The sequence below is a fragment of the Cynara cardunculus genome (genome assembly GCF_001531365.2).
Source record: "Cynara cardunculus var. scolymus isolate 2C chromosome LG 10, CcrdV1, whole genome shotgun sequence".
Classification (NCBI taxonomy): domain Eukaryota; kingdom Viridiplantae; phylum Streptophyta; class Magnoliopsida; order Asterales; family Asteraceae; genus Cynara; species Cynara cardunculus.
Genome location: NC_037537.1, coordinates 3,110,778 through 3,126,581, shown reverse-complemented (window position 1 = coordinate 3,126,581; position 15,804 = coordinate 3,110,778). Strand labels below are relative to the sequence as shown.

Genomic DNA, 15,804 nt, shown 5'->3' with positions numbered 1-15,804 from the left:
GCAGCTGTACATAGAAATTTAGGTAAAATGTTCAAATAGGATATGTGTATATCATGAGTTTCTTATATTGATTGCTTATGAGATTTTGTGCATTTACTCCAGGGGGTAATTAGGACATATTTTGATACTTTGGAAGTAATCTAAGTGTGGTAGATTGGAGTTGCTTTGTGAGCTCAATTCAGAGCTTTTCGGTATTATATGGTTGCCCGGTGAGTTATATAGTTAATTGTTACATATTGATTTGAACATATATATTTTTATATGAATGTTTTTGGTCTTGAATGGAGTCACACGATCTTGATTTGTCTTTGATTCCGTCTCTTGAGTCGATTTCTTATTACTATCTCGGTACATCGGTTTGCTTTCTGGATCCAGACTCGTTGTTTTGTTCCTTCAATTATACGCCATAGTACGGTTATTACTTTGTGTGGCACTCCAGAAGTTTATGGCGAAGTCAAGATCCCGGGTTGGACGAGTGAGACTTTCTGCAGTTGTGAATACTCATTGCTCGAAGAGGAGGAAGAGCAATGAGTAGGGAACCTTGACACATACCCGGTAGAGGACGGGTGAGACTTTCTGACTCGGACTTTGGCATGAGCCCGGGAGGTGAAGGACGGGGTGTTGCACTGTCTTCGTTATGTTTACCGATTCGATCTCTTGGTTCTTGATATTTATTGGTATTCTAACGTTGTTGAATATATTTGGTTGTTGATCCTATCTCCTTGTTGTATTGAGCATCAATGGTATGGTTTATGATGGTGATTTGAATATGGAATCCTATGATCTTAGTATCCGGTACGTAATTGTTCACTCGGTTTCTTGTAAGTCTCCGTTTGCATCTGGATGATGTCTAGAACTCTTTTATTGATAAAAGTTTATTATGTATGTTTATAAACATATGCGATATTGATATGTAATACTTAACTATTTAACTCACTAAGCGTTGGCTTACCATTTAAGTGGCAACCTTTCTCAGGAAAGAAGATGGATAAATAGAAAGAACCCGTTGTTTGACTTGAAGATTTATCGGGGAACTTGAAGATATCGATCTTGCTTTTGGGTAAATAGTAACTTATATATATAGTCTTGTCCCGTATTCTTTTGGCTACTTAATTTGGGTTGTAAGTAAAAATCTGTTATATCCGGTTTGGAATCGTGTTTTGGGTGGTTTTAATCACTAAAATAAAACGGATATTTCGATGTTTTTTTCTAGAAATTAATATCCCATATTTTGAGGTTAACTAATGTTATGTCCAGATTTGTGTGTTTCAAAGTGTTGGTCTCTGGTTCTTCATAGCCTCTGGTTCTTCATAGTCTCTAAACCATTGCATCGTCTCTGGACCATTACATCGGCTCTGGACCAATGCAACCATTGCTTTTGGTCCAACCATTGCCTCTGGTTCAATCATTGCCTCTGGTTCAACCATTGCCTCTGGTCCATCCATTGCCTCTGGTCCAACCATTGTTTCTGGTCCATCCATTGCCTCTGGTCTTCCTCCAGACTTAGTTTTTTAGCAGCATTTTCAGATTTTTTTCCATCCTTGGCCCCGATTGCTTTGACAAAACTTTTAGAATAATTAGGATCAATTTTGGTCCCAATAATCAATAAATTATATTTTATTGGAGATTTTATAGGAATTGGTAATATGGGGTTTGCTCAAGCGAAATGTTACATACATGTCACCATATTACTTGAATCTTAAACCCGAAGTAAAATCTGATTACAAGCATTTAACATACATTATTCTATGGGTGTTTGGGATTGCTTATTTTAGGTAGTTTTTGACTTATTTCATTCTGACATCGGTGATAAGTTAAATGCTACTGTTTGGATGAGGGAAAAAAATACTGCTTATACCGGTGTCAAACTGGTAATAAGCAGTTTTTGATAAGTTAATCCTTCTTGACTTATGAAAAACTGCTTATTACCAGTTTATCATTTTAACCCTGTTTTATTAATGTTTGTTAATTATTAATCTTATTGATATTAATTTTTGTCAAAAATATTATTATAAATGATGAAAAATAAATTTTTACATGTTAAAAAATCAAATAAGTCAATAATATGAAAGATTGTCATTTTTGGTAATTTTACATATATAAACAAAATTTGCCAAACACTAAAAAACAACTTATCAGCTTATTGCTTTTTGGTACCGCTATAAGCTAATCTAAACACTTTTTACAAAACTCCGATTTGATACCACATAAGTTAATAAATACTTTTACAAAAAAACATAAGTTGTTTTAAATAAACAATCCCAAACACCCCCTAAGACTATTGTTATGTTTAAATATAACACAAAACAATAAATATAACTATCGAATAATACCTTTTATTAATAAAATATCACGACATAATATTAAAACATAATCATACAATGATTAACTTTTAGGTATATACACTAAGGGATCGTTTACCTAAATGCTTACCCGGGAAGCGTTTATCATTAAAAGTCAATACTATATAAGATTGTAGTACATCAAAATGATACTATATACAACAATTTACCCAGTAAATATTAACCCGGGTAAGAGTCATCACCCTCATTTACCGAGTAAGTGCAAATAAGTTAATTGAACCATTAAGTCCATTAAGTCAAAAGTAAGCGGCCCCTAAGACTCTCCATCTTTATCATTGTCTTACCAGATAAGATTTTTGACCCCTGCCATATTCATCCTGTAAGCAGTACCCGATGAACACTTGCTGGATAAACGTTTAGTAAACGACCCTTAACATAAAATTTGTTCGATTGGTATAAAAGAGTTTTGTATGAATCTCGCAACTAATCGGGCCGCATCCAGAAAATATTATCGGCCCAATATTCCTTAGCCCAACACTATTTCAAAAAGAGATTTAGGAAATAAAAGCAAGACATTAGTGTCATGACCAACGTTTTTCTGATCTAGGGCACAAAACTGAACCTGTCGACAGTTGATACAAATTGGAGCTGTTGTGCTTTGAATTCGAGCTACCATGTCTTCTCGACACGATAATAGACACCCTGACGGCGATGGAGGTGGAGGTTCTTCACCTTATGATGTGTTTGAAGATCGGGATTCACAAATTCAGAAGGTTCCTCTTGATAATTTTGTTTTTCCTCAAGTCTAGTATTTTGATTGCGAGTTTATAATCGTTCATGATGGATTACTAGAATTCTATGATTTCAGTTGTATTTTTAAGCTTAATTTTGGTAAGTTGATGTAATGTGTATCAAAATTTCACTGATGTTAAAAGAGGATTTGTGCTTACACTTTTGATGTACATAAAATTTCCAAGATAACAAAGTTTTTATTGCTTTTTACTTTTACGATTCTTCGTAGCCTGTAGTCCGTTCATTCCAGTGAAGAGGTAGACATTAACCTGAATTCTGGGTCAAACATGGCCGTTTCAACTTCAAAATTGATGCTCTCTTTATCCCATGAAAAATTGTTTTCCTGTAATCTCCATTAGAGGATGCCCATGAGAATTTCAACCGTTGCCAACATTTTTCATTTTTGGCAAGAGTTCATGACATGTTGCATGGAAAATGGTGTTGCATATATGATGGTACTGATCCTGCTATATACATGGACAATAGGTTCAATAAATTTATAAATTAGGATACGGCGGGTGTTTTTTGCCAAAGGAGACGAAACCTCATGGAAAATATTATTCAATACCATAGTGTGTTTCTATGTATGTATACTTATATTTAATATGCAAGTCTAAAATCAACAAACTAAAAGAAATTATTATGTTCTTAGTCGTACAATAGATATATAAAATAATGAGCATTACTGAAACTATGCCTGATCATATTTCTACTTTTCAGTTAGCATGCCCATATTAGTCATAGTTAACAAAGCAAAATAATTTATCCCGTGTTCTTGCCTTACTTTCTTATTTGCTGTATAAGAAGTACCTTTTATCCTAAATCCACCATAATTAACCTAGCATGCATTGGCATGTAAAAGTCTTTGCGGTCTATGTTAACTGCAGGGTTTATTGTGCATCCAAGTTGTCCATTTATAGGGTTATTGATAAAAAATATTGCAGCTCTAGTAAAGTCGTGAGGTAATTGACATCAACATCAGGAGAAACTCATGTATAGATAGATGAATTAAGAAAATATATCATACGGACTGATTGTTTCAATCAAAGCTAAAGAAAGTACTGATGCTCTCATGCAAAGGCTCCTAGAGATGATGCTTGGAGTATTTTGTTGTTGGTGATTTTAGTGAATCATCGGGCCATTTTGTGTAATTGGATTCATAAGAGAATAAAGGGGATGATAGTTTTGAAATGCTAGCCAGGAGGTGCGGAGGGCACACTCATATAAGCTAGCTAGAGCCTAGGATCGCCGCATGTCGCCATATGGTGGGGGTCAAGGGGGTCGCTCTTCTTGCGGGGTCCAAGAGGCAGAGTTATGTGGATTTCAGTGACACTGATGAATGTCAACATGTGCCACTAGTGGCACGGATAAGTTGATGCATCATGCCTTCACTGATGCCGATCAATATCACCCACTGATGGGTTCACCCACTGAAGGTTCACCTACTGGTCATAACTGTTATGGAACATTTTATAACCTCTCTTGGCCGGTGATAATTTCTCATAAATGTAGGTAGTTATTTCCCTTAAACGAGTCATTTATTCTCAGTTTTAACTTTTAATGTACGAGCCGCTACGATTTTCTCTAGGTTTGTATATCTTACGAATTCTGCCAAAATTGTTAGTATGAATTGAGATTATCCTTGAGAAATTTGTGCAAGCCAGGCAGAAAAGGGTTGAAATATTTCTGAAGAGAAGTGATCCTACGCAATCTCGATTCTTATCCAAGTAAGTTTCTCACAGTACCTTAGTAACTGAGTTTATGTGGTGAGTGAAATCAATCTCTCTGCAAAATGCAATGGAAATGCTGCATGCAAGATCTTCCATTCTCTTACCCATGTAAAGCTAAACTGCCTTGGTGCATTGACGGTCCCATCTATATATATGGAAATGGAATGACATGAGTTTTCCATGTTACAGCATAAAGTCGGCCAGGGTAAAATAGTTTATAATGCAGTGTGAAATGAACTTCTGCATGTTTGTGGGGCTACAAGTGTGTTTAAGTAAAAATGGAGCGTGTTACCCTACTGGTGTGCTAGTTATGAAGGATTTCTGTTCTAGAAGCTAGTGCATACACTACATGGTAGTAAGTGGTGGAGACCCTCCGCATAACCTTCTAGCAAGTTAACCGATTACGGACTAAAGGTTTCCTTGTTCTAATAGACTTTGTAGGGTCAACAAGGTGAAACTTCATGTATTTCTCAGCTAGCTAAGTGACAAATACGTTAAGATTTTCGTTTAAGTTTGAAACTTGAGCATTACTGCAAAACAGCACAAGGTTATTTTGGTCTGACACAAAATCATTCAGAATTCTTAGTTCAACATACGTTGTATGAGTGGCATTCACCTCTGCTCATAGAGGATGAAAGAAGTGTTGTTATCTTGCTTAACAGTAAAGCTTTCAGCTTGTCACATGTCCGCAGAAAATAATATGGTGTCACAGTGTTCAAGTGAACGCCTATAACATATAAGATGCAGATCAATTTAATAGATGGAAAACCTCTATTAAAGGCTAGGTTGGCTTGGAGGTTTCTATGCTCTTAGCGTGTTAAGATTGTCTCGAGTGGACAAACAAAGCAAGTCTGCTTCATCTAATGGCTAATGGAGCTGATTATTTATTTGCTTCTTGTGAAGTTCTTTCGTTCTGTTTTTGTCTAACTAGGAAATATATCTACAGTTGCATACCAGCATTAGATTGTGTAATCTTTTAATTCTATATAATCATGTACGAGATTCTGCAGTGAGTCATACTAGTTTAAGGTGCTCAAACTCATTTCAAGAATAACAGGTGTTGCTATGTCACCATCTATTATGCATTCATCACCCCAATACGTTTACTTGTGCCATTTTTGTTGAATTTGTTTATTTTTGTGATTCTTGTTTTATATATTTTCATGTTTATTCACAATTTATTTGTTTTTTATTTTTTTCTTTTAAGTGGCTAATGCCCTTATGTCTTCTTTTCTGTGAGATTTTCAATCTAGTGGTAACACAATATTACTAATTTCATGTTGATTTTGGCAGCACAAAGGCCGTGAAGATAATGATAGGTCAAAGACCAGAGAGCGGGATCGAGATAGGGGAAAAGATAGAGACCGACGACACAGGGATTATCCGGAAAGAAGTGGCAGGGATGAGAGAGGAAGGGAGAGAAATGATGATGATGGGCGTTCCAGAAATCGTGACTATAGCAGGTCAATCTGGGGCTTTTTGCCCATTGGTTCTTTCTTTGATTTGATTTGAGCTTGTTATCTAGGTGCACAAGAATGTGATACAATCAAAAGATGTGTTTACCTACCTGCTACTCTGCTTACCTTTCAAATAAAGTTCACAAAATTACCTTGTCTGCTATCATATGAGAACTTCCATCATATTCAATTAGCGTGTTACTCATGTTGAACTACCATTTTTCCCTCAATTACGCAAATGGTGCACCTGGATGTGACATTTAACTTAGATTTACACGATAAATTAAGTTCTTACTTTAAATGTTATTATTGAAGTTAATGGAATTTTATTATACAACTGCCCATTTACAGTCATGTATTTTCCCATCCAGGCGTGATGCATACATGCTTTTGTACTTTATGAATGAAATAGGTAGGAAACCCAAGATGTGAATTAATATGGGCGATTTTAGTTAAGCATCACTAATATTCTTGAATGAGGCTTTCTAAGGAAATTCTTATTATCATGTATAGGAGTAATTAGAAAAACCTGTACAATCAGTGAACATGCTAACATGTTGATGCATTGTAATGTGGTAGACTGGCAGTTGAAGTTGGTTTATCGGAACCATCTCTTTTTTCATTCATTTTTAATATATATCGTAGTAAGTTGTAGTTTGTTAGTTCTTGTGAAGCAAGTGCCTTTGCTTAAGTTTTCCCAACCCACCAAACTGGACGAAATAAGAAGGAAAATGAAGAGAGGTATTCAATGTTACATGTTGCAAGTTGTGAGTGCTTATTCTTAACCATGCACAACTCCGATTTATATGAATTTGCTATAAATATGAATACATGTTCATTAACGTATGCAGGCGCCATGATTATGATCGAGATAGAGAGAGGCATCACAGACACAGATCACGTTCTGCATCACCTGATCGATCAAGGGAATCATCTAGATCTCGCTCAAAAAGGTCTTTGATAGCTTGACTTGAATATATCCTATTTCCTGACTGATGCAAGTTTCCGTGATAGCATCATCTTTGCACTTTTATAGTCTATAATATATCTAGATTCTACTGTCTGGCCATTAATTGCTTTATGTATTACAGTGAAGACATTACATAGAGTCCACACATTAGAAGGAATGACTTATATAGTAGTTGTATACTTATATCACTCACCAGCACACCATTTATTCTGTGTTGTCTTTTTTAGATCTTTTGGTACTTTTAGATATGAGATATCTGATGATCTTTGTGGTGTCTTGCCATTTTAGTGGAACACTGATGCTTTTCTTTTTCTTCAGCAAGGCTATTGGTATTTCCCATAGTGCTTTTTGAGGAAGTAAGCTACACGTAAAAACAGGGCATGTTTTTTTTCCTGGACCCTTAATACAAAGTTCATCTTCCTGTGTTCGCCAAGTTCTGTTGTGTTATTATCCTTATATTTCTATTTTGCCGCATGTAATATGTCATTATAACAAGCAAAACTCTATTTTAATATTGGTGTTAAATGAAAATAAATTCTAGTTTCTTTTCCCTGTTACATTTGTATCTTTCTCTACAGCAAGAGGACGAGTGGTTTTGACATGGCACCACCTACTGCTGCAACTTTGCCAGGTGCAGTTGGTTAGTACCTTGATCCTACACATTATTCTAGCAGCTTCCCTTGTATATTTGTCTGGGACATCTTGCTGTATTTTAGATATTTGTGCTGCATATGTGATGTCTTGTTAGTATTTTTGGTGGCACATTGCAAAATTTGATTATTAATTTGTTTATTACCAAAACTGAGGACAATTGTTGTGTTGTTGGCTGTTGTGTGTGGTTTTGTTTCTTCTTTTGTGTATGATTTGGGTAAGAAGGCAATGTTGGGCTACATGTCCCACTGTGGTACACATGGGCGTTGCCACTGTAGATTTTATGTTCAACGAGGAAGCAATGCTCCGATTAGCTGGATCTTGTTCACCTTCAGACGGCAACTGTTGTTATTTGGTAGACTTGCAATTGTTTCCCAGCATCTGCAGTGAGGAAATTAATTTCTAATATTAGTACTGAATCATATATAAATCTTGGTAAGGACTAGGTTTATTATCTTTTCGTCTTTTCGTCCTTATAATTTCTGTATAAATTGATGCATGTGAAAATAAGTTTCTAGATGTGTTGCTTCAAAAAGCTAGGTGCAACACCATTGTTCTATCAACTTGTTTACTGAATGGTTACTTCGTTCCCTTATGTTAACTATGCAGGGCAATTGCCAGATGCTCCTCAATCAATGCCTGGAATGTTCCAGAATATGTTTCCTTTCGGGACAGCACAGGTATTGTGCTCCTCATCTCTCTCCTCTATCTCTTTCTAGCTTTTTCCTTCTTTACATAATATCATTAAAGTTTTATTCTTTGTTGAAAAGTCCTCAAGGGGCCACTTCTTGTAATACCCTGCTCCCTATGTAATACCCAGATGAGGACCTCTGGGTGTTTCTGTCTCTCCCTCCGTAATATTTGTTTTATTATAGATGTTTATGTTCTTTATATATCTTTTGATCATCTTTAATTAGTTGGGAGCTCTTCCCTTGATGCCAGCTCAAGCAATGACTCAGCAGGTACGTGTACAGTGTTCAATTCGTTTACTGCTCATTATAGGCATTTTATTTAGTAGTTGCATTGTTGGATGACCCTTCTTTCTTTCCTTAGGCCACGAGGCATGCACGTCGAGTATATGTTGGCGGCTTACCCCCTTTAGCCAATGAACAGGTTTACATTGTACCTCGATTGGATATTTTTACTTGTCATCAAGATCTTATATGGTCATGTTTATTGCGAAGTATCAAGCAAAAAGTTGCTTTAATACTAAAAACTCTGACGGAAATTGGCTAACAGATAGCCTTTTCTAGTTGGTTCTGTTGTATCCTACAAATTTGATGCGTAGTTGCCTTTGACATATGCATTTTTATGTGTGTTATACAAAAAAGTAATATACATGCATTTAGCAAGTGGTTACATCTACTTTTATCTTCCACTGTTGAACAAATGAACAGGGAAGATGTCCATTGCAATCACTATGTATATATGTTCTTCTGGGAAGGTCTGCAGTTCTAATCCACATAGCCCTAGAGCCCTGTAAAATAGAACGAAATTTTCGAATGACTATTGAAACACAACTATGATAGATGCTTACCTAGTCCTATTGGTCCAAGTCCAAAATGGGAGACCGCAATTTTGGTTGGTTTCAAATTTTCACGACAATGAATTTATTAACCAAATTGCCTAATGTATAATGATGGACAATAAGTGTAACCTGTCTTATTGTGTACTTGGTTAACGACCATGTGAGTCCTACATAGTGCTTATATTCGTTGAAGACCAAGTTCATGCAGCAAAAGGAACTTCTTATAATGCAGGCATAGCTTGTGGTTAAATTTGTTGATATGATTTTTGCATGACATGTATATCCTTCCTTTTCCCTTTTGTCAAATGTGTTGGTCTTATATCATCGACAACTAGATATACCATTTAAAAGGAAAGGTGTCATATAAATTGGGTGGATTGTGGATAGTTGTGATTGTGTTTAGATGGTTATTACAGATTGAAGGGTTAGTTAAAGACCAAATTCTTATCTATTTCTTTAACATATGCTCTTTTGATGTTTGGAGCAGACTATAGCAACCTTTTTTAGCCATATTATGACAGCCATAGGAGGAAATTCTGCTGGGCCAGGTTAGTTAAGCTCATTGACTTCAAATCTACTTTGATATATACTGTTCAATTGCTTATCATCAGAACTCATAGCTTAATTCAATATCCTAATAGCAGGTGATGCCGTGGTCAATGTGTACATTAACCATGAAAAGAAGTTTGCATTTGTGGAGATGAGAACAGTTGAAGAAGCAAGTAATGCGATGGCATTGGACGGGATCATCTTTGAGGCATGCACAATTACCACGACCCTTTTTCATATACTTGCACGTGTTTGTTTATACATATATGCATACATATGTGTACCACTCACATACGCATATATGCACATATACAAATAGATATGATTGTTTAAACTATAATTATGTTTAGAATAATATGCATGCTTTTACGCAAGTGAAACTTTGCTGCATTGGTTAGTGAAGATAGGTGGCATCCTAGTCACTAGCTAATGATTTTATGTGACTTCTGTTGAATCCAATCAGTGACCATTGCTAAATATAGCATGTCTCATCGTTATATTGTTGATGCATCTGAACAGTATTTGTTAAAACTATCATGCTTTTGTGCGAGTACTTTTCCATTTGACATGTTCTTTCAATTTTACCAGGGAGTCTCTGTGAGAGTCAGAAGACCCACGGACTACAATCCTTCATTAGCTGCAACTCTTGGCCCTAGCCAACCAAATCCAAACCTTAATTTAGCTGCTGCCGGGCTTACCCCAGGGTAAGTGGGTTTTCCTATTTTTCTATTGTGCTAATTGCATGTCTAAATTCAGTGTGTTGGTGGATCGTAGTGATGGTTAAGGTTGTAAGTGGCTCTTTCGCTTTTGGTGCCACATCCCCTTGTCCTGAAGTTGTACATTGGAATATCCGCAGACCCTACCCTGTGATCTCCATTGTAACATCATCATAGTGCCCACTGGAGCACCAATGGATTCTATCATCCACTGCTGGTTCTAGGCATAGAAGTGACCAAGTTTCCACTTGTTTCTACTTTTTATTTCATTTTCTAATCGTATTATACTCTTACGCATTATGTTGAAGCTGAATTTGCTATTTTTGCTATAATCAGTGGCATTGGTGGAGCTGAAGGACCTGACCGGATATTTGTTGGGGGGTTACCATATTACTTCACTGAGGTACAGATAAGAGAGTTGCTAGAATCCTTTGGGTATGTTCTTTATAAGTGATGCTTATATTGTTGCAAAACAAACAGTTATTAGAATGTTCTTGTGGTTTGATGCAAGCCATTTAATGATTCAGACCGCTGCGTGGGTTTGACCTTGTTAAGGACAGAGATACTGGAAACTCCAAAGGATACGGTTTCTGTGTCTATGAGGTAATTATCACGGATCTTTGATCTTGGTTTACCAAGCTTTGATATCTCCGAAAGCATTTATTTGTTGGTTTGCATTTTATTATATCTATCCTTAATTATCTTATTTCACCTCTTGTATCTGGTTTTTAAAAGAACATTTTAGTGTTTGATTCTCTGGTTTTGTCTTCTAATACTTGTTGCTATATGCACATCATCAAAATCCAATTGGATGCACGTCATCAAATTCAATTGGGTGTCTAATGCCCCAACTATTTATTGTCACTTGATATCTGTAGTCTAATCTTCCAGCCTGTACTTTCTTCAGTTATCTATTATAAGTCTAAATATATCTTCTGATAAATAAAAAATCTGTGACTTATCTTCAGGATCAAGCAGCTACGGACGTTGCTTGCGCTGCACTAAATGGCTTAAAAATGGGTGATAAAACACTGACAGTCAGGCGTGCAACCATCAGGTTTGTGTGCAAAAGTAGCTTTTAGTTGACAGGACAGTCAACTTGTTTCACCTTGTGGTCTTTTGTTATGTTTTTTATAATGTACAAGTTTGTTAAATTTTAAAATTTTCTATGGTTTGAAATGTTTGTCTAGCACTTTTTCCTGTGAAAAGAATTACCAGAGGTGACATGAGGGTCTACTATGCATTGCTTTAAACTCTTCTTGGTTTCTTGGATGGTTTAGAAATATGGAGCCTCTCCCCCTTTATAGGAGATTCTACCTCAAAAGAAAAAAAAAAGACCCAAGAAAGTTTTCAGTTCGGTTCATCTCATAGTTTATGTCAACAAGCTGTTTATTTATGTGTACATTAATATAATACCATTGAACATGAATATACAAACACTTAACCACCAAGCTTTGGTTCAGTATTCTTGTGAAGAATCAGCTTGGTGACATACATGTTTGAAGCCTGAGACTAGAAAATACCTGGAATTGTTTTTAAAATCTTGAAGATCATCTCTGCAATATACGTCCAGTACATCTTCCATTTTGTTTTCTGCATGGATAATAACTTATGCCATCTACATTTGTCCTTCTCAAAACAAGATTGTAGCTCTAGAAATTGATAACAATTCAGTAGTATATCCTCCTATGTTGCAAGGGTATGGGTATTGGGACATGATACGTGGATACCATGACTCACAGATTACAGAAAATTGAGGATGTAGAGGGGTGTTTTGCAAATTCAGTTCTGCAAATTGTGACTTTTTTCTCTTTTGCTAATAGAAAGAGCAAAGTTTATCCCCTGCTCCTGTATCCCTGTGAGTTAATGGTCGAAATTCATAATAATCAGCAATGCCACATGGGATGATTGTGCACCTCAGTGCACTAGCTGTACCGGAAAGCACCTGATGTGGGGATATAACAAGGTGTAGAAGCACTCTGCTTCCTAGCTATCAACTTAAAGCTGTGATAGTCTTTTATAGCAGCGATTATGTTTCCATTAGTTGGCCACTGCTTTCCTGTATGTTCATATTTTGTAGATACATATTCTACCGTTGTCCTCATCAGAACATGATAATGAGTTTTAGAACTGACAGTAATTCCTTGCGTGATTCTCTAATGTGGGCATAGCTTTTCAATTCTTCTTCTACTTGTACAAGTGCCTCACTAGAAACAACTTCTCTCAGTTTCATAAATGTATTGAGACTCTTAGATTAGCATATTTTTTTCTCATAACATTTGGGTATCCATGAGCTGCACTGAAACAATGGTTGTTAAATAATATATTTGAACAGAAGTTGTCAAAATGCTGATTTTTAAACTTTCAGAAATTTGAACTAGTTTTTCTTGTACCTGATTCTATATTTATGTTAACCAGCTTTTTAAAACTTTATCATGTCTGTTTCTCACTTCATCCCTTTTTTCACGAGCCGGAGGTCTTCTAAGAAACAGTTGTTCTAGTCTTTGGGGTAGAGGTCAGGTCTGTCTACATCTTACCCTCCCTAGACCCCACCACCAGGTGGGATATGCTGGGTTTATTTGGTTTAGTTTTTCCAAAATGCTGATATTATGGCTCACAAATCCTTCTCTACTGCAATTTGGTTCATTGTTGGTCACTGACATGACCTAACTCTTTCCTATACCCATTTTCTTACAGTAGTGGACAGATGAAAACAGAACAGGAGACTATATTAGCCCAGGCACAGCAACATATAGCTATGCAGGTATCGTGTTGGAAAAAAGATCACTTGTCCCCATTTTTCATGTAATTATTTAAGACACGCCATTTATTCATTTAACATTATTCTTCGGGAGAGAGGATCTTAAAATGATGATGTGTCTTAAATTTGTTGGTGGTACATGGAACGGACATGAATATGGTGACAGGTGATTTTTTCATTGGGTTGCTAGCTCTCTTTTGTGCTTTTCATGGTTGCAAACTCCACATGTTAGTTGCCTAATATCCGTCTTTCGATTGTAGAAAATGGCCTTACAAGTTGGTGGGTTTAACCTTCCCGGAGTAGGGATGCCCAGAGCACCTGACGAGGTTCCAACTAAAGTTTTGTGCTTGACTGAGGTACTGTCCCATAATGCAACTGCAAGACCCAAAAGAAAAGAACATGTTATTATTGACTTATCTTTTCAAATGGTATTCGCTATGATTATTTACGAGCATGATCCTTTTCGGTGCAATGCAGGTGATAAGTGCTGATGAATTGATGGATGATGGAGAATACGAAGAAATTTTGGAGGATATGAGAGAAGAAGGACGGAAATTTGGTAAAACATTTTCATATCTTATGAACTGTTAATAATCCTAGGCCATGTTCGGCAACCATAAGCATGCCTCTTGTATTTTCTTTAATGTCTTTTTAGGTGATTTTACATTGTCATCTAGTTGAGCTTATCCGTTAGTTTGCCAAAGATGGCATTAATGATGGAATTAGATTTGGACAGTGTTTTCATACATAAACCATAAATTCTTAATGCATCTGAATAAACTCATATCCCGCGCATGTAGGAGATTTGACAAATGTGGTAATTCCTCGTCCCGATCCAAATGGAGAGCAAATTCCTGGTCTTGGGAAGGTATGTCATCTTGAGATTCAGGTTTCTACTTCACATTAGAGTGTTAGAAGGCGAAGGATTGTGTGAGAAGCGTAAGAAGAGATCTGAACCTTTTATCACTTTTACTCTCATGCCCACCCATGAATTACGCTTTATAATGGGAATTGATCCCGTGTATCTCACTAGTGTTGACATTCGATTAGGATTGATCCGAGGGTGGAGATCTCTTCTTACGCTTCTCACCATAACTTCCCTTCTCACACTATCCTTCACCTAATTCTAAATGGAACTAGATTTGATGTTCATAAGTGTTGTTGCAGGTGTTCTTGGAGTATGCAGAGTCGTCTGATTGTGCAAAGGCCAAGGATTCTTTGGGTGGTCGGAAATTCGGAGGGAACGTGGTGACGGCCGTCTACTATCCGGAGGACAAATACTTGCAAGGGGACTATGGGGCTTAGAATTTCTTTTACAACAATTAAACCTTTTTTTTATTTTTTATTTTTTTTTCTTATTAATACCCGAAATCATCTTATGAAAATTTCAATATATATATGATTTATCCAGAGAATATATATATATATATTAGAATGAAGATAAGATGGAGAAATGGTGGTAATGGTGATAGAGAAAATAGTTATAGTTTGAAAATGTTTATTTTGTAACCTGATGTTGATGTGGTGCGATAATGAAATTGCTGTAACTGTAAATTTACAACTCTGATTAATTAAGCTCTTTTTTAAAAAACTGGTTTGGTGTATAAGTTAGTGTTTCAGCCGAATTTGATTGAAAAAGATTTGAAACTACGGCATCAGGTTTTGGAGATTCACGTTCTCCCAAACTGAAATAAGAGCGTGTTTTTTAATCATAAATGATCAGAATGTAAAGAAAATACCCGAATACATCTTTCACGGTTTGCATGCCAAAACCAATAAAAATCACATCATCAATCGCATCCATTTTTAATGTTATAATCGGATCTATTCATGCATTGCGAATGTAAAAAATGAGTTTTGATGTTGATGTATGTGTGGAGAAAATCACTAGTTAGGGGTGTATTTAACAATGTAGAGGGATGCAATTAGTCTACCCCTTGAATATTAGTTGAAATAATTAATTAATTAATTAATAACGTTGGTATGGTACAATAATATAAGATTTTATATATCGTATATCAGTTAAGTTTACATAACTGATATAGTAATACCAATCAACTTAAGTTGCCATCTGTTTAATTAGTACGATTGTATGTGTACTGGTTAGATGCATTTCAGAAGTATATACTCAAACAATGGTATCTAATATTTAATCATTTTTTTATAAAATGTTTTTATCTCTTTATCTTAAATCAGCATTTTCTTTGTTTCATCAATATTTACCACTTGCTTTTATATATATATATATATATATATAGGGGAGCGATCAAATGCAAACCACTCAATTTGTACAAACCGTGCAAACCGCATTCAACCAATTATAATTTTTCATTTTGTTCATTTTTTT

At 35.9% G+C, this 15,804-nt stretch overlaps 1 protein-coding gene across 4 annotated transcripts; it reads left to right on the top strand.

Annotated features, from left to right (window-relative positions):
• Positions 1-2,904: 2,904 nt before the first annotated feature.
• LOC112519077 (splicing factor U2af large subunit B-like) lies at positions 2,905-14,814 on the top strand. Of its 4 annotated transcripts, none has more exons than XM_025127045.1 (18): positions 2,905-3,076; positions 6,119-6,288; positions 7,134-7,235; positions 7,831-7,883; positions 8,513-8,583; positions 8,821-8,865; positions 8,957-9,016; positions 9,919-9,979; positions 10,073-10,188; positions 10,569-10,684; positions 11,033-11,131; positions 11,224-11,299; positions 11,665-11,753; positions 13,394-13,460; positions 13,718-13,813; positions 13,935-14,016; positions 14,258-14,325; positions 14,625-14,814. In XM_025127045.1, exons 1-18 carry the CDS (start codon positions 2,978-2,980, stop codon positions 14,760-14,762), a joined length of 1,608 nt encoding a protein of 535 aa, XP_024982813.1. In that variant the 5' UTR covers positions 2,905-2,977; the 3' UTR covers positions 14,763-14,814. The 4 variants fall into 4 exon arrangements, with proteins under 4 accessions (XP_024982813.1, XP_024982811.1, XP_024982812.1 ...); XM_025127043.1 differs by having other exon boundaries at positions 7,831-7,892; positions 10,076-10,188; XM_025127044.1 differs by having other exon boundaries at positions 7,831-7,892; positions 13,397-13,460.
• The last annotated feature ends 990 nt before the right edge of the window (positions 14,815-15,804 follow it).